Genomic DNA, 20,131 nt, shown 5'->3' on the forward strand with positions numbered 1-20,131 from the left:
CTATTGAATGTAAAAAAGTAAAATGTATTGAAGAATGAATGGGAAAATGTACAGAGACATTCTAGAGAAAAATTTACCAGGATGATGAAAATGAAATGAGTGAGGACATTTCAGCAAGGCAGTGATCCCAAACACACAGCCAAGCAAACTTGGTTTCAGAGAATGAAAATAAAGCTTCTAGAATGACCCAGCCAATCACCTGACTTGAAACCAACACAAATATATGGAAAGAACTACAACCCCAATTCCATTGAAGTTGGGACGTTGTGTAAAATGTAAATAAAAACAGAATACAATGATTTGCAAATCCTCTTAAACCTATATTCGATTAAATACACCACAAATACAAGATATTCAATGTTCAAACTGATAAATGTTATTGTTTTTGTGCAAATATTTGCTCATTTTGAAATGGATGCCTGCAACATGTTTCAAAAAAGCTGGGACAGTCATATGTTTACCACTGTGTTACATCACCTTTCCTTCTAACAACACTCAATAAGCATTTGGGAACTGAGGACACACACTCACGCTTTTAATATAAAGATGATTTACTGCCCCCGGGGAGCGGGGCAGAAGCCTAAAACTTTTTCTGGGTTTCTGGGTGTCTTGGTGGCTTTACTCACTGTTTCTCCTTCTTGCACAGTCACTCAATTTTGAGAACTGTCTACTCCACACAGATTTACCATAGAGTGCCATATTGTTTGTATTTCTTCATAACTGATGTAAATAAAGTTCAAGACATATTCAGTGACTTGGAAATGTTCATGTATCAATTAAACTGATTATTTACAGGTATTATACCAAAGGGGCTGATTACTTATGCAACCCATCATCTTGGCTTTTATATTTTTAATTAATTTATGCCAGGTTGTAGAGATTTACTTTCAGTTTGAGTTTAAGGAAAATAATTTTAGAAATTTTTATATTGAGAAGCCTGGTTTACTTTTTGTATTTGAAATGTCATAAACAAATTAAAATGTGTGAAATACCAAGGGACTGAATACTTTTGCAAGCCACTGTATGATATATATATATATATATATATATATATATATATATATATAATATATATATATATATATATCCACTCAACAAAATATAAATGCAACACTTTTGGTTTTGCTCCCATTTTGTATGAGATGAACTCAGAGATCTAAAACTTTTTCCACATACACAATATCACCATTTCCCTCAAATCTTGTTCACAAACCCAGTCTAATGTGTGATAGTGAGCACTTCTCCTTTGCTGAGATAATCATCCCACTTCACAGGTGTGCCATATCAAGATGCTGATTAGACACCCATGATTAGTGCACAGGTGTGCCTTAGACTGCCCACAATAAAGGCCACTCTGAAAGGTGCAGTTTTATCACACAGCACAATGCCACAGATGTCGCAAGATTTGAGGGAGCGTGCAATTGGCATGCTGACAGCAGGAATGTCAACCAGAGCTGTTGCTCGTGTATTGAATGTTCATGTCTCTACCTATAAGCCGTCTCCAAAGGCGTTTCAGAGAATTTGGCAGTACATCCAACCAGCCTCACAACCGCAGACCACGTGTAACCACACCAGCCCAGGACCTCCACATCCAGCATGTTCACCTCCAAGATCGTCTGAGACCAGCCACTCGGACAGCTGCTGAAACAATCGGTTTGCATAACCAAAGAATTTCTGCACAAACTGTCAGAAACCGTCTCAGGGAAGCTCATCTGCATGCTCGTCGTCCTCATCGGGGTCTCGACCTGACTCCAGTTCATCGTCGTAACCGACTTGAGTGGACAAATGCTCACATTCGCTGGCATTTGGCACGTTGGAGAAGTGTTCTCTTCACGGATGAATCCTGGTTCACACTGTCCAGGGCAGATGGCAGACAGCGTGTGTGGCGTCGTGTGGGTGAGCGGTTTTCTGATGTCAATGTTGTGGATCGAGTGGCCCATGGTGGCGGTGGGGTTATCGTATGGGCAGGCGTCTGTTATAGACGAAGAACACAGGTGCATTTTATTGATGGCATTTTGAATGCACAGAGATACCGTAACGAGATCCTGAGGCCCATTGTGTCATGTTGCAGCAGGATAATGCACAGCCCCATGTTGCAAGGATCTGTACACAATTCTTGGAAGCTGAAAATGTCCCAGTTCTTGCATGGCCGGCATACTCACCGGACATGTCACCCATTGAGCATGTTTGGGATGCTCTGGACCGGCGATACGACAGCGTGTACCAGTTCCTGCCAATATCCAGCAACTTCGCACAGCCATTGAAGAGGAGTGGACCAACATTCCACAGGCCACAATTGACAACCTGATCAACTCTATGCGAAGGAGATGTGTTGCACTGCATGAGGCAAATGGTGGTCACACCAGATACTGACTGGTATCCCCCCCCCAATAAAACAAACTGCACCTTTCAGAGTGGCCTTTTATTGTGGGCAGTCTAAGGCACACCTGTGCACTAATCATGGTATCTAATCAGCATCTTGATATGGCACACCTGTGAGGTGGGATGGATTATCTCAGCAAAGGAGAAGTGCTCACTATCACAGATTTCGACTGGTTTGTGAACAATATTTGAGGGAAATGGTGATATTGTGTATGTGGAAAACGTTTTAGATCTTTGAGTTCATCTCATACAAAATGGGAGCAAAACCAAAAGTGTTGCGTTTATATTTTTGTTGAGTGTATATATATACGTATATAAAAGCGGAAGAAACACAAGATGACTGTCAATCTCCCTCGGTCTGGGATTCCATGCAAGATCTCACTTTGTGGGGTAAGGATGATTCTGAGAAAGCTCAGAACTACACAGGAGGACCTGGTCAATGACCTGAAGACAGCTGGGACCACAGTCACAAAGATTACATTAGTAACATGTGATGCTGTCATGGTTTGAAACTCCACTTACCATGTTTAGAAGATGAGAACAATCCCAAGAAAACCATCCCAACCATGAAGCATGGGGGTGGAAACATCATACTCTGGGGGTGCTCTTCTGCAAAGGGGACAGGAAGACTGCACCGTATTGAAGGGAGGATGGATGGGGTCATGTATTGTGAGATTTTGGCAAACAACCTCCTTCCCTCAGTAAGAGCATTGAAGATGGATCATGGCTGGGTCTTCCAGCATGACAATGACCCCAAACACACACACTGCTCCTTCATTTTCTTGAGATGATGGCTGTTGTTTTTGTAGGATGTGTCAGTTTTGCTAATTGGATAACTGTATATTAACTCCAACAGGAATAAATACATAATGTTTGATTTTCTGGCAGGGTCTTTTGTCCTGTGGAGCATGGGCCTGCTTTGATGAATTCAACCGCATTGACTTAGAGGTGCTGTCTGTGGTGGCTCAACAGATTCTCACCATACAGAGAGGTGAGTAAAACGTCTTTCTCATATGAACTCCAAATATAGATGCATCCTTACATACATCCTGAAAATCCTTCTTGGTTCCACTCCACTATGAAGCTGTAACTCTTGGTGCAACACACAAAAAATTGCACTATGCACAGTTTCTCCACTCCACTGTGACAGAAGACTATAGCTCTTCCAGAGCTGTCTTGGTGGTTTACCACCTTGTCTCCTCCTTGCACAGCCACACAGTTTTTCTCTAGACACCATACCATACAGAAACATACTGTATGTATTTCTTAATGATTGATGTAAATGATGTCCAAGACATATTCAGTGATTCAGGATTGTTCGTGTAACAGCTATTGCTACATGAACAAAACTGACTTGACAAAAGAAAACTGGCTGTTAAAATGATTTGTTCAAAAAAATCTTGTATTTGTGTACAAATGGCTGTAAAAGCTAAATGGTTAATGCAATATTTTTGTTAAACCCTTGTAATTAATGCCCCAGGTCGATACTACAAGTACATCTTGATTGTTTCATTTTAACTTTGATGGGGTACAGGGGCAAAATCACAGAAAATGAGTCAGTGTCCAGTTGCTCACAGACCTGACTGTACTTATAAATACAGTTTTGTAGAAAATATAGAGGGCTGCATGGTGGATTAGTGGTTAGCACTGTTGCCTGACAATGAGAATGTCATGGGTTCGATTCCCATCTGTGGCCTTTCTGTGTGGAGTTTGTGTGTTCTCCCCATGTTTGTGTGGGTTCTCTGTGGGTGATGTGGGGTTCTATTCTCCCACATCCAAATACACACGTTAGGTGGATTGGAAACTTTTAAATTTTGTGTGCAGTTGTGAATGTAGTTGTTTGCCTATATGTGTCCCTGCGACAGACTGGCGTCTGTCCAGGGGGTACCCCATGACTGCTGGGATAGGCTCCAGCCCCCTGTGACCCCTAATTGGAGTAAGCGGTTGAAGAGTGAGTGAGTGAGAGAATATAGAGTTTTAAATATGAGAATATTACGTTTTTGACATTCTGCTTTACTTTTGCAGGGATTGCTGCCAAAACTGAGATGTTAATGTTTGAAGGGACCAAACTAAAACTCGACCCCTCCTGTGCTGTGTTCATTACCATGAATCCAGGCTATGCTGGACGCTCCGAGTTACCAGACAACCTTAAGGTACCATTTTCTCTTTCCGTTTGGAACTTTGGATGTAGGACCCTCAGTGGAATCACAAGAAAAAATCTAAGTGGTCTTCAATTGAATGTAAGGACAGGATAAATTAAATACAATTCTGCTGTGCTACACCCCAGCCCCCCAAGACACACACAAAAGAAGTAGAAGAGTGAGGCCACCAAGACACCCAGAAGAAGTTATAGGCTTACAGTAGTATTCAGAATAATAGTAGTGCTATGTGACTAAAAAGATTAATCCAGGTTTTGAGTATATTTCTTATTGTTACATGGGAAACTATTTTTTTTTTTACTGATAGTCCAGTTTCATAGACTTAAGAGTGTGCATATCATGAATGCTTAGTCTTGTTGGATTTGTGAGAATCTACTGAATCTACGGGTACCTTGTTTCCCATGTAACAATAAGAAATATACTCAAAACCTGGATTAATCTTTTTAGTCACATAGCACTACTATTATTCTGAACACTACTGTACATACACACACACACATGACCACACACACACACATAGATGTGCTTTTCTCAAATGTTTGCTCTTTTCTTGGTGAAATCATAATTTTGTCTCATTTTACCTCTCTTTTTTTTGATAGAGCTCCTCCATAGACACATGGTTTAAATGCAAAATAATTTAAACATTTTTTCTTCAGTAAAAAGCAGTAGAGGTTGAGTTATAAAAGCAGAATCAAAAATTGTTTTATTTACTTGTTATCAGGTTGATGAGAAAGTTAGTTGAGGACACTGTTGTTTAGGGATGTGAATCGTACAACAACTCACGATTCAATTCGATTACGATTCTTGGGGTGACAATTCAATTCAGAATCGATTTTCGATTCAAAGACCTATGAGAAATAGTTATATTACTTAAAAAATGTTTATGTTTAAGAAAATGCAGCTTTACAAGGTTAATCAAGTGATTCTAAAGATGTAAATTTACTTATCTGCTTTGCTCATTCAGAGTTGGCTGGCAGTTTAGCCAAGCGCTTGTCAGTAGTCGGCAGATACCACTGCTCTGCTTCTTTTAGCTCCAGGTGATGACGTAGCATGTGGGCTTGCGGATTTGAAGTGTTTCTGAAGTACTTGACTTTCATTTTGCAGATTTTGCACACTACATAAGTCATGTCAAGCTCCTTCTTATGCAGCAAATAATAAAATCCAAAATGCGCCCAAAGACGGTGTTGGCTGGAGCTCTTCGTCCGCCATGCTAAGCTGTAGCTCACGAATGTTTGAAGCATGCCGGACCCTCCCCTCACGGGGACGCTGTAGTACGGAAGCCGTTGCCTGACAAGCAGTACATGCAGCGAGTAAGCAACAAAATGTTAAAAAAAAATGCTTTTTAAAAATCGATTCTTGGACATTTTGGATCGATTCAGAATCGTAATAAATAAGAATCGTGATTCGGACGTGAATCGATTTTTTCCGGCACTCCTACTGTTGCTTAACTGTTCATATCTGTGTTTCAGCTAGTCTGATTTCTGGTGGTCTTTCACCCTGCCCTTCTCCGCTCTTGCACCCTGCCCTCCTGCATCTGCACCCAGCTTTCTCATGCTTATACCCTGCCCAAATTCAGTCCATCCTGCCAGTGTCTCTGTTTTGGCAATTTGTGAAAACTCTTCCTCAATATATGCTCCTCACAACAGACATCTGCCCTATTAAGTCCAAGAGTTATTTAGAGGAAAAGTACTAAACCTTGTGATACTTGTCAGACAGCAGCAGTGTGCTCCCCATGGGCCACATAAGGCCTAGCCTCCTTTTGTGTGGACATGCACTGTCAGCGTGTCTGGAGTTGAACTTACACTTGGGTGCACTAGAACCCTGAGTGACACTGTGAGTAGATGATTAATTCCACCTGGAGAGCAGTGAAAAATAGATACAGCTTTGCAAAAACACAATTTCAACAAATAAAGGTGCTGAATTAATCTTTACCCTTTTCTTGTTGATTACTTTAGATTGAATATAACATTTTTCTCATCTCTTTAGCATGTTTATTACCTCCGCCAAGGAGGTTATGCTTTCGGTCGCGTCCGTTTGTTTGTTGGTTGGTTGGTTGGGTGTTAGCAGGATTACTCAAAAAATGCTCAACGGATTTCAATGAAATTTTTACCAGGGGTGTATCTTGGCCTAACTTAGAAGTCATTAAATTTTGGTAATGATCCGGAACACGATCCAGATCCAGTAATTTTTTTAAGGATTCTTTATCATTGCAGGATAGGGCCAATTTCAACATTTTTGCATCTAACTTCATGAAGACGGGTCACAAAGGCAATAATAGTTGTTGGGAAAGTGTAGGAACACGGACCCACAACAGGGGGCGCAAATGAACGGACAATGGAGTAAGTCAAAATAACAAGCTTTACTGTTGTGAATGTGCACAACGAATACAACCAATCACAGCAATGGACAACAGTCAATTCACAAAAGTGTCGTGTGGGCAGGCTCGAAGATAGGAGACGCCTCTCCAAGGTAAGACCGGAACCACACGGCTTCCTCCGCCACAGGACCCCGGGAATACTGGAGCCGCCAAGTCCCGAACTCCCAGGTGGCCACTGCCTCCGCGTGTCGGACCTGGTACTGCTGGCGAGGAACAAAGGACAGTTAGATGGGGGCGCGTTTGCACCCAGGACTCCGAACAGCAGGGAAGTTACCTCCACCTCTCGTTGGAACAGTAATCCACAAACTAAGCACAAATCCAAAAAGATACACTCCGTAGCTTTGATACGTTACCTCTCTGGTAGAAACGATATCTCGGCAATGAGGTGGAGGTGCCGTCCTGCTGATATACCCCACAGATGATTGCCGTCAGCTGTCTCAGGTGATGGGTGACAGCTGTCACCGTAGCTGCTCACGTGAGGCGGCGGCGCCCTCTGGTGCCTGGAGCCCGCACTCCAGGCAGGGCGCCCTCTGGTGGTGGTGGGCCAGCAGTACCTCCTCTTCAGCGGCCCACACAACAATAGTACAATAATTTAGCATTACAACAATAATTTAGCATTTGTTTCTCCTCATTGAATAAACTTATTAGAAAAAGAAAAAAAAAAAACTTGTGTAGTTCATGCATTTTCTCTTTATAAATACAATTGCTGAAGATCTAAGGGTTTAACCCTCTGGAGCCGACACCGTTGTATACGACGGCTGAGACCAAGCTTTACTAAATTATAAATAATTCTTTAATGATATGAGATAGAATCTTACTTTTTTGCTGAAAAGTTAACTCCATGGACTTTCAACCCACCGTCCACCATCTTTGTACTCCTCATAGAAGCTGTGTGATGACGTGAGCAATGTGAGTGTCCATTCGAAATTGGTTCACCGTCGCATGGTTTTCCAGAATCCAATCGTAGGGCAGATTCACCTCACGTGACACACCAAAGACTGTTTGTAGGAGTGATGTGTTACTAGTTGGCCCATTTGAATAGCCCCGTGGCTGCTCCAATGCGCCCTGTGCCATTACGCACAGCGAAAGTGAAAGTGAGCAGATGGAGCAGACGGAGAGCCTCTCATACAATCTCATGTGCTCAAACAGTGTGTGAGTATCAGGATTGTTCGACTAGTTTTCCTGTGAATGTTACTAGATAAGCCTGTGGCAAGCTCTCTCACTCGGGCGTAAAGCACTGTTTACCATATCAGTGCACCAAGAGGGAGGGGCCACTCCTTAAACTGAATAAGCCCCGAAGTGTGACTGTTGCTTTCAGAGCAAGAGAGAACAAACACACAGTCATCTTCATAATAGAAGTTTGTGAAGTGATCTTTGTGTAATAGCAGACAGAAATTGCTTTGAGATGAAGACAAACAAAACGCATAGACCATTTTGTATATATTGTTCAAAATGTGCATTTGTGTTTATTGTTTGAACCTTTTTGTTGTACAGTCTTTCACACAAGAGCCCAAATTACCTTTATAAAGTGTCAAAACAGTTGTTTATTATGGTTTGCTGTGTGCTTTGAATAAATGTCTGTGGAAAATTATTTTCCCCTTTTACTTTTTCTTTTCTTATTTCTGATTGCAAACCTTTACTACACTTATAAAACACAACTATAGCATATATATTTTGAAAGTACAGGTTGTCCTGAAAAAAGAGACATAAAACTTGATTGTGGGATGCAGGGAGAGCTGTTAACAGCAATAATAAAACATTTATGCCAAGCGAGTGAATTGTCCAAAAAATGCCCTCGGACCCCAGAGGATTAACCACTTGATCTGAAACATGACGGTAGATGCGTGAAACGACGTGGAAGAAGTCTCTTTGCCAAAGGGTATTCCATGTGACGTCAGTGACCCTATGGCCTTGGCGGAGGTTTGCTCTCTCCGAGTGCTTCTAGTTTATTTATTTATGTAATTTTTTTTATCTCATCAGATGAAAAAAAATCATAAAATAAATCAGAAATAAAAAAATGCCATTGATCCATGGGAGGATGCTATTTTTCCCCGGTTGAAATTTCACCACAGAAAGAATACTGCTTATGTGATGAAAAGATCAAATTGTTAATGCAGCCTTGCAAATATCTACAATGTAATGTGTCTACAGAAAAACTGACAAGATTAAATGACAATAAACACTGGTGCTTAATTTTGCTTTCATTTAGTGCCCTAAATACTTGGTTCCACCCTGCCCCTTTTAAAAGCTGGCTGGAACACTGCATGCAGTAGTTATATCCAAGCACAACTATCTCATAATACACATATTTGAACAGAATAGCCAGTTTCTCTTTAGTAATACTGTCCCATCACACCAGGCTCTGTTCAGGACTGTGGCAATGATGGTGCCAGACTATGCAGTGATCGCAGAGATTGTGCTCTACTCGTGTGGATTTGTAACAGCAAGGCCCCTGTCTGTAAAAATCGTGGCTACCTATCGACTATGTTCTGAGCAGCTGTCTTCACAACATCATTACGACTATGGAATGAGGGCTGTCAAGTCTGTGCTGACTGCTGCCGGAAACCTCAAGGTACATCAAAGTTGATTCATTTTGATAGTATAGGGTCATTGCTATTAACCGCAGTCCATGTCAGAAATGTTCCCTCAACCAGAGTGCCACTATATGCTGTTCATTTTCTTATACGTGGATCATATTATTATAACACTGTTTGAAAGAAAGAAACAATCTTTTCTCATAAGGTTTTAGGAAAAACAGTCAGATAAGAGCCTGAGTTGTCGACTTTTTTAAACACTTATTCTGTGTTAATCAAACAAATTATCACTCCATTTTGGTAAAACTAGGTGTATCATATTTGGTAATAAGTCCAGGAACTTAAGCAGAAATTTATTAGAAATCAGAAATTTATTGTTACATGATATCGAAATTGTAAGATACAAAATTTCTTGGTGTTTATATTGATGAGAAAGTAAGCTGGAAAACATATTAATTATGCTAAATCTAAAATGTCAAAAGTCATTGCAATTATGCATTAAACACAAGACTTCCTGTCCCAACATTCTTTGGCCATTTTGTATCATATATTACTTGTTCCATATATGACATATTGTGTTGAGGTTTGGGGAAATGCATATAGAACTAATACTAACCCAATATTTCTGTTGAAAAAGAAAGCTATAAGAAGTAATAGTAATAAACCATATTGTGAGCGAACAAATCCGTTATTTGCTTGTTTACAAATTTTGAAATTCTGGGACTTGGTTGATTACATCACAATACAAAGTATATATAAAGTCAAAAATAAACTTTTGCCTCAACATGTCCAGGATCTGTTCAAAATGATGGACTCCAGCTACAATTTGAGAGGGATGTTACTTTTTGAGAAACTAAAGATCCGAGCTACTGTAAAAAGTCATTGTGTTTCCATTAAAGGTGTTAATATTTGGAATAATTTTCCTGATAATATTACATTAATTGTTACCTTAGTTGGCTTTAAAAGGCTTTACAAAAATATAATTACCCATTATAGTTTGAAGAATTAGGTTTACCATTTTGTTGTGCTTGGGTTTGTGCACTGTTGCTCATTTGGTTGTGCTTTGAAATTCTGGTGCACTGACTGAGTTTTTTTGTTTGTGCACATTTGTATTGTTATGAGTACGAGGTCTGTTAGAAAAGTAACAGACCTTTTTATTTTATGCAAAAAATATATGGATTTGATTCATATGTTTTTACGTCAGCCAAGCTTGAACCTTGAACCGTCATTCGCCTGTGGAGAGGCTTTGAGTGAGCACTGGTCCACCCCTCTCGTCATTTTTTCATTGTCAGGATAATGTCTGAACGACTGCCGTTTTGTTGCATTAAAATTTTTTCAGGAACCGTGTGAGACAGCCAGGTGGAAACCATTCGATAAATTCAGATGGCTTTCGGTGAAAATTTTATGGGCTTCACAGAAATTAAGGAGTGTTACTACCGCTTTAAGGATGGCCCACAGCGGATGAGGGCGCGCCGCGCTCCGAGCCGCGATCGACAGGCTGAAACGACCATTTCATTTCTAAACAGATGGCTGTATGGATCCGGGACCATCGTGTGTAATTTCTCTGGTTATCACAAGAGCTGGACATCAGCTATTTTCCGGCACATTTCACTTTTAACAAGAGATTTTGTCATGGAAAGCCGCGCGGAGGCTTTGCGCGTCACGACGGATTCGCTGATGGAGCAAGACAAAGAACTCTTCCATTTTGGAGTGTCAGAGGACAAGTTGGGACATGCCCAGCTCTCCACAATTTCTCTTATACTCACTCGACTGGTAAGCCACTGAAAGCCGAGATAGGCATGTCCCAACTTGTCCTCTGACACTCCAAAATGGAGGAGTTCTTTGTCTTGCTCCATCAGCGGCTCCGTCATGACGCGCAAAGCCTCCACGCGGCTTTCCATGACAAAATCTCTTGTTAAAAGTGAAATCTGCCGGAAAATGGCTGATGTCCAGCTCTTGTGATAACCAGAGAAATTGCACACGATGGTCCCGGATCCACACAGCCATCCGTTTAGAAATGATCTGGTGGTTTCTGCCTGTTGATCGCGGCTCGGAGCGCGGCGCGCCGTGCGCCATTGTGGGCCGTCCGTAAAGCGGTAGTAACACTCCTTAATCTCTGTGAAGCCCATAAAATTTTCACCAAAAGCCATCTGAATTTTCCGAATGGTTTCCAGCTGCCTGTCTCTAACAGTTTCTGAAAAAATTCTGATGGAACAAAGCCCAAATCATTCCGCCATTTCCTCGCAATGAAAAAACGACGAGAGGGGTGGACCAGTGCTCACTCAAAGCCTACCCACAGGCGAATGATGCAACCGACAGGCGTGAAAAAACTCACGCATGCGCACGAAGGTTCAAGCTTGGCTAATGTAAAAACATATGAATCAAATCCATATATTTTTTGCATAAAATAAAAAGGTCTGTTACTTTTCTAACAGACCTCGTATATGTATATTTGTATATGTATACCTTTTATTTTTATGGTATAAGGGGAGGGTTTTTATAAGCTTCTGCCTTCACCCTTTCGGCCACACGGGTTCATTGTAAGTTGTTCTTTTTAATGAGTTTTGTTTTTGTCTGAGTTGTTATTCTGTGTCGAATAAATAAATTCATTCAATAAAAAAAATCATTAATAAAAGTAGCAAAAGAAGCATAAATTAGGGCTGTATATTGAAAGATCAGAGATGCTATTTGTACTTTATGCACCATTTTGCACTAACAGTTAACATGTTCTTCGTAGTACTTGAAACGTTTGTGCCACAAGAGCCTTTAACTGTTCAGGCACAGCATGACAAAACGTTGAGCAAAATGCACTGATGGTACAAGAATAGAAGGAAGAACCTTTTCTTCAGCTTTCAAAGATAAAGATTTAAAGAATAACATGGCGGTTTTATGTAAATGGAAGATGGGTTTTCTTCTCGTCTGGTTTTTTATCAGATTCTATAGAAACACAATTGGGACACCTGAGCCTTCATCAGAGTTCCTTCAGAGAAGTACAGATACACATTTCATCTCAAAAGTAAAAGTTATTCTTGTATGTTTTCTTGTCTTTTTCTTCTCTGCTCCGCCTCCTTCTTCGTGGGTTTGTTTTGGTGTAGCTGAGTTTTCCAGAGGATAATGAAGACACCCTGTTGCTGCGATCCATTATTGATGTCAATCTACCTAAATTCTTGGCACACGACCTAAAGCTGTTTGAGGTGGGTGCCGAGTGTCAGTCACCCTGTTAATTCCAGTCAGTTAACGTGGAATTACAACATCCATGAGTAATTTAAGTTTCAGTCTGATTAGATTCAGTGGAATGTGGAAATGCGTTTTGTGCTGTGCACACAGCTGTGAATGTTGGCATCAACTTTGAGATTTTGTTTTTTTCTTAATTGCTTGTCAGCTGTCCTCTCAAGATGAGGATGTGCAGCTGTGAGGTTTGTAGGTCTTTCCATTATAAACATAGGAGAGTAGCCTTTACGTCTTCATGCTTGTGTCTATTTATGTGTCTGTGTGTGGGTACATATTACAGTGAAGGTGACCTACAATAGCCTAAATTTATATGCCTGGTGCCAATTAGATGTTAGGATTGTTTGAAGATTTTTTTCCATATTTTTGAAGATTAGTTTATTATTAATATGTTTATATGTAGGAATGTATGAATGTAAAATGATATATAACTAAATTAATGTGCTGATTAACAAACGTATATTTGAATCAAAATTTTTGCATACGCATACCTTTTTATTTTACATCATTTATGTGGTATTTTGCACGTCTTTGTAAAAAAGCATTTCACAGTTACACTCCCAATAATCCATTTTTTTTTTTTTTTTGGCCATCTGTCAGTAAGTCTTGTAAGTGCAACTGATCTGAAACCAGTTGATGGATTTCAGTGGTAGCACACTGTGTGTAGATGTGCACAAAAGAAAATTATTCCAATCACACATCATCAATGTTGGGCACAGCTAACCTAAATGTTAGCTACTGTGATAGCGCTGTGTGTCCAACACTGCACGTCGTATATGTCAATGCTTAAACCAAAGGTCTCAAACTCATTCCAGAAAGGGCTCAGAGGACCACCCATTCCACCAGGTGATTTCATTGATTAACTGATTCCACCTGCTCAAAGTGACCACTTGTTCATAATACATGCAAACAATAACACATATGGCTGTGGGGGGGATTCTCACAGATCTCTACTTTTATTTTGAAACTAGTCTTTCATTTCAGGGTATTACGTCTGATCTCTTCCCGGGGATCCAACTTCCACAACGAGACTACCATGTTCTTCTGGAGGCTATTAAAGAAAACTGCGACCGCATGAATCTACAAGTTACTGATTTCTTTGTTGAGAAGATCTTGCAGATCTACGAGATGATGATTGTGCGGCATGGCTTTATGTTGGTGGGCGAGCCCTTTGGAGGCAAGACCAGTGCTTACCGTGTACTGGCAGCAGCTCTTCATGATGTCTGTGAAAAGGTATTGTGGGATGCCCTGTAGTAACACGAAAAATGCATGTTGCATGTCCAGTCACGATTGGGAGAGAACAGAGATGGGCATTATTGTTAACAGATAAGGAGAACTGTAGCTGTCGTTGATGTTTGTGTTTATATTCCCACCATGTATTAACCAGGACCGTTTTTCTGGAACAGCCATATTGTCAGAATGATGACTGTGCAATTCTTGAATTATGGTTTATTAACGTGTTTTAACAGGTTCCTTTTGTCCTTGGCACATGAAGCTGCTCAGTTTGCAAAAATTCACATAAGCCTTCATGTCAAGCAAAATATGTATTACACCAAATATTCAAGGCTTGTCTGAGTACACCTTTGTCCCCAGTAAACACATCCATCCGATTTGTCAGAGCTGTATTCTTTGTTTAGTAGTTATCGATCTCCCAGTGAGGAGCAGAACTGGCTTGTTGTATTTACATGGCTGTGAGGGTCGAAAGGCATCCTACCAAAGAGACAGATGAAGGCCAGCTGATGGAATGCCTGGCAACACCAGATTTATCATTGTCATCCTTGTCGCTGCACATCCACTGATCATGTACACCCTCCTTTTTCTCCCTCTCATGGTTTTGTTTTGTAGTTGTTTTTTTTTTCTTCCAGCAGCACTGTTTCTCATCCTTTTTTCCTGACACACGGCCTTTGAAAAGCAGTTTATTGCAGTTTTTGCTGCTCTTGCTCCTTAGTTCTGTCATGCTGACAGTGATCTTTAAGGCAGTTTGTGAGTCTAAGTAGAGGAAGAGAGTTCAGATAAGTGGCTCATCATGCTCACTGGGATCTTTTCAAATAGCAATGCCATATATTTATGGGTTTTGTGTGAATGCATGTTATAACAGGGTCTGATGGAAGAGAACAAGGTACAGACCACAGTCATCAACCCTAAATCCATCACCATGGGCCAACTGTACGGCCAGTTTGATCCCATTTCTCATGAGTGGTCTGATGGCATCCTTGCAGTCAGTTACAGAGCCTTCGCCTCTTCCCAGGTAAGATGTATGCCCATCTGTGGGACAGTGGTCTGTGTCAAGCAGTTTTATGTTTATGCACAATCAGTCAGCCAGCCATATAGTCAGTGTCCCACTCCACCATGAAGTTGTGTGACTGGTAATGCAACAGGCAAAAGGTGCACCGTTGCTTCAGTTACATCCACAGAAGCCTGTAACAACATTCACAGTTGTGATGGATGGGTTGTGCATTCCCTCAGTAGGCTGCTTGCATGGTTACCCTGTTTTTGATAACCATCAATGTCAGACAAATTTACCATACTGGTTGTGTTTCTTTAGTGGTGGGCACAGCTAACCTAAAAGTTGGCTTCTATAAACTGCTAATATGACAGTTGTAAAGTTAACTCTGGTAATGTTAAACCACTAAAACATTTACACCATGAGCAATTACAGTTGTGCTCAAAAGTTTACATACCCTGGCGGAATTCTTTTTTTTTTTTTTTTTTTGGCCATTTTTCAGAGAATATGAACAATAACACAAAAACTTTTTTTTTCACTTACGGTTAGTGGTTGGGTGAAGCCATTTATTGTCAAACAATCAGGTTTACTCTTTTTAAATCATAATGACAATACAAACTACCCAAATGACCCTGATCAAAAGTTTACATACCTCTGTTCTTAATAACATGTATTGCACCTTTTAACATCAGTGACAGCTTGGAGTCTTTTGTGGTAGTTGTGGACGTGGCTCTCTGATGGTAAAGCTGCCACTGAATATGTTTCAGACTTTATTTACATCAATTACAAAGAAATAGAAACAGTATGGCACTCTATGGTAAATCTGCATGGAGTAGACAGTTCTCAAAAACTGAGTGACTGTGCAAGAAGTAGAAGAGTGAGGAAAGCCACCAGACACCCAGACAACCCAGAAGACGTTATAGGCTTACGTGGCTGTGATTGGAGAAATTATGCACAGTGCAAGCTTTGCATTTTGTATCACCACTTATCCATCCTCATGATGAAATGGTATAGAGGAGGATTTTCTTAAAAAGAAGACCTGAAAGTTTAGCTACAAATTGCCGGAAGGTACATCTGAGATGCAAGCCTGGATTTGATCTGTTTTGGTGAAAGAAAATCCTTCTTTGCTCTACTCCACTATGAAGCTAAGAGTAGTGATGCATAGAGTAATTGGGCTTCTTAGATTAATGTATAAGCTCTGACTGGAATAAATGTATGATTTTAGAGTTGGCAAACCTTTTTGAACAATAAACTTTGTTCCAAAAAGATGTTAATGAGACTAAATTTAGTGTATGGTTTTTAAAGTTAGCTGAAAAGCTTTGCGGATGAAAAAGTTAGCTTTGCTAATTAGCTGAACTGTACCCACCATCGTATCTCTTGGGGTAAATGAAGCCCAGGACATGAAATGTTTATGTTCATCCAGGGTTTCTAAAGAAAAATTGTCTGGAAAAGAATTGATATGTTTTAAAGTTAATTTGTGTATTCTGTTGTGTGTGTATATACGAGGTGTATTAGATAAGAAACCGACACTTTTATTTATTTTTTTTAACTATATGGATTTGAATGACGTGCAATTACACCAGTCATGCTTGAACCCTCGTGCGCATGCGTGAGTTTTTTCACGCGTGTCGGTGACGTCATTTCCCTGTGGGCAGGCCTTGAGTGAGATGTGGTCCAGCCCTGTCGGCTGAATTCCTTTGTTTCACACGCTGCTCGAGATGGTGCGCGTTGCTTTATCTAAATTTTTTCTGGACCTGTGAGGAATATCCGAGTGGACACTATTTGAGAAATTTAGCTGGTTTTCGGTGAAAAGTTTAACGGCTGATGAGAGATTATGGGGTGTTTCTGTCGCTGTAAGGACTTCCCACGGAGCGGGACGTCACGCAGCGCTTCCAGGTGCCGTCGTCAGCCTGTTTCGACCTGAAAACATCCTAATTTAAGGCTTATTTCACCCGAGACGTCGTGAGAGAACAGAGAAGATTCAGAAGAGGCCGGCATGAGGACTTTATGCGGACATTCCACTGTTTAAGGACATTTTGTGATGAAAGACGTGCGCGCAAATTCGCCGAGTCGTTTCCGTGATGACTCGGCGAATCTGTGTGCACAGCGACAGGAAAAACACCTCCGTGTTGAAAACCATTTGTAAAATTCAGGCGGCTTTTGATGGCTTTCAACAAGTGAGTAACTGAGAAGTTGTTTAACAGCTTGGGCATGTTCCAACTTGCTCGTTAAGGTTTCCAACAGAGGTGTTTTTCCTGTCACGACCCCCCGCGGTCGGGTCCGGCCCGACATGCGACTCTGCCCGCACGTTCTTTCATTACAAAATGTCCGTTAACAATGGAATGTCCGAATAAACTCCTCATGCCGACTTCTTCTGAACGTTCTCTGTTCTCTGATGACTTCCTGGGTCAACAGAGCCTGAAATGTGGAAGTTTTCAACTTGAAATGGCGAGACGCTGCCGCCTCGAAGCGCAGATCGCCGTCAGGCACCGTGGGCCGTCCTTAAAGCGACACTACCAGACCAAAATCTCTCATCAGCCGTTAAAATTTTTACCGAAAACCAGCTGAATTTATCAAATGGTGTCCACTCAGTTTTGCCTTACAGCTTTTGAAAAAATTTTTATCAAACAAAGCAGCAGTCTCTGAGCCATTCCTAAACAATGAAAAATCGACGAGAGCGTGGGCGACTCCTCACTCAAAGACTGCCCACAGGCGAATGACGTAACCGACAGGCGTGAAAAAACTCTCGCATGCCCACGAGGGTTCAAGCATGTCTGATGTAATCACACGTGATTCAAATCCATATGGTTTTTGAAAAAAATAATAAGGTCGGATACTTTTCTAACAGACCTCGTATATATATATATATAACACCTAAATGATTTCTGCAATATATTTATTAATCCCCTTAAATTAAAGCTGCAAAACACTGCTTCAGCTCCATTGTGTTGGTGTACAGAGGCAAAATAAAAATTGTCACTATCCAAATACTTATGGACCTGACTTTATATTGTTTCTTTTACATGTCAGATTGGAACATTTTGACCTCACTTTATCCTGTCTACTCTTATCAAGTCTGTCGTAGTTTCTAAAAAGTCATCTGAGTACAGCCATTCTCAATTTATGACTGTCTCCTTGTACAATACACATGGCATTCCAAGTAAACTGGTAAAAAGAAAGGACAGGGTGACAGAGTAAACAAACATTTTCCTGTCTTGTTAAATTTTGCTATTTAATCATTCCCTTTCATACACACACATTGCATACACACACACACACACACACACACTAGACACATAGCCAATTTACAGATGGCAGTGTAGGCATGTTATGATGGAAAATTATTTGTTTGCCCCATTCTGAAATTGTTTTCAAGTGAACTTGTCATTTCACGAATTGCCTCTATATATGAAGTTGTCACTTTACAAATTGTTTTTAGGCTATGAATAAGGACTGTGAGGAGTATTCATGACAGCTCCAGCATTACATACTGATGCAATGAAAATTGAAACAAAGAACAGTGCTTGCCTTAATTCGGTTTTTAAAACAGTCATTTTTCTTTCTGGGTGAAAGTCTTTGTTTTGCTTCTCGTGTGCCACATTTCACTAAATGATTTCTTTCTTCTTTTTTTTTTTGAGGTACTAATCTCTGCATACAAAATGTGTTTTCCCTCCTCTGTGACAACACTGATGATTGTATTACAGCATACTGGCCTTTCTTTCATGCACCAGATGGCCTCATCTCTATTTGTTTGTATTACAACAAATCGATTTAAAGCATAATTCTTGCTTGTTCATTTAAACAGAGAGTAGATCCTCGCTTTCAATGACCCTTTACAATTGTGTAGGTGTTAATTTATAGTTAATTTATCAAAAAAATCAATCACTGATGGTAGTTTACTGGAGAAAAAATTAAGTCTCTTTGGCTTCTCCCTTGTTTCATGAGGGGTCACCACAGCAGATCCACGGCAGATCTGCACGTGGATTTGGCACAAGTTTTACATTAGATGACCTTCCTGACACAACTCCACATTACATGGAGAATGGGCAAGGGTGGTCTTGAACCGGGAACCTTTCCCACTAGAAATAAGCCACCAAAAACCACCCCTGTTTGTGTATAACACTCTGTGGTTAGTTGTGATGTAGGTTTTCTTTTTGCAAAAATGTAGAGAATGGGTGCTTATGAGAAAGGAGAAGGCAATATCTTGATGAACTGTTGAAACCTTCTTGTGTACATTTGAGTTTTTCTTCCAAACTCCAGATGTCCACGAGTACATGGCAGTTAGATCATGCATTTCAGAGCTGATAGGTCTAAACCACTGGAAGGTTTAATTTGAATTTAATTTTTAAAATAAAATATTATACTCTGTTGGTCTCTATACAGTAACACTCAAATTAATTTGGTTTCAGCATGACCCATCCTTTGTTAGCCAAGATAAGCTGCAAATGTTTCTCTGAGGCATGGGAGTAATTTCTCTTGTTATAATTCAGACTCCAGACAGAAAGTGGCTCATCTTTGATGGCCCAGTGGACGCGGTGTGGATTGAGAATATGAATACTGTACTGGACGACAACAAGAAGCTGTGTTTGATGAGCGGTGAGATCATTCAGATGTCACCACAAATGAGCCTCATCTTCGAGCCCATGGACCTGGAGGTGGCATCACCAGCCACGGTGAGACGCATTTTTATTTAAATTTTAAACAAATCAGCTCAGGTTGTCTTCAGCTTCCGGTTGCCTTGCTTGTTGCAGCAGTGATGGTTCTTATTCTCTAGGTCAGTCAATTCCTGAAGAATGCAGCATCCCATCTTGAACCCTGCCCACCAAAACCTAAAATCACAGTTTTGAGCAATACATGAAGCTAACATGAATTATTTCCAAATTGAAAAATCCAAAGACAATTTATTTTTTTAAGTACCCCTCATGGCCGTGTGCAGTACCTCCAAGGCCCACCAGGGGATATACTATAAATCATTCATGTTTTTGACTCATCAGGTAAAACATGCAGTTTCTGAACACAATTGTCAATTTTCTTACAGCATTTTGTTGCAGCAGGAATGAATAGTTCTCATTTTTGTAACTCTTCGGGAGTAGAAATGTGTCCACTTACGTTATACCATGACTTTTTCACCTTCCATTCATACAGTAGTATGAATTAGAATGTTTTCAGGTCGAAACAGGCCGACGACAGCGCCTGGAAACGCTGCGCGACGTCTCGCTCCGTGGGA

The 20,131-nt window shown here is 40.6% G+C and overlaps 1 protein-coding gene across 1 annotated transcript in view; it reads left to right on the forward strand.

Moving 5' to 3' along the window:
• LOC117524084 (dynein heavy chain 7, axonemal-like) overlaps positions 1-20,131 on the forward strand; it is a 289,259-nt gene that overhangs the window by 116,606 nt on the left and 152,522 nt on the right. The window contains 7 exon segments of the mRNA XM_034185816.1: positions 3,271-3,373; positions 4,408-4,535; positions 9,278-9,490; positions 12,548-12,646; positions 13,665-13,913; positions 14,779-14,928; positions 19,395-19,577. Of these exon segments, the coding sequence (XP_034041707.1) occupies positions 3,271-3,373; positions 4,408-4,535; positions 9,278-9,490; positions 12,548-12,646; positions 13,665-13,913; positions 14,779-14,928; positions 19,395-19,577 (1,125 nt within the window).

This window comes from Thalassophryne amazonica, chromosome 14, assembly GCF_902500255.1.
Source record: "Thalassophryne amazonica chromosome 14, fThaAma1.1, whole genome shotgun sequence".
NCBI lineage: Eukaryota > Metazoa > Chordata > Actinopteri > Batrachoidiformes > Batrachoididae > Thalassophryne > Thalassophryne amazonica.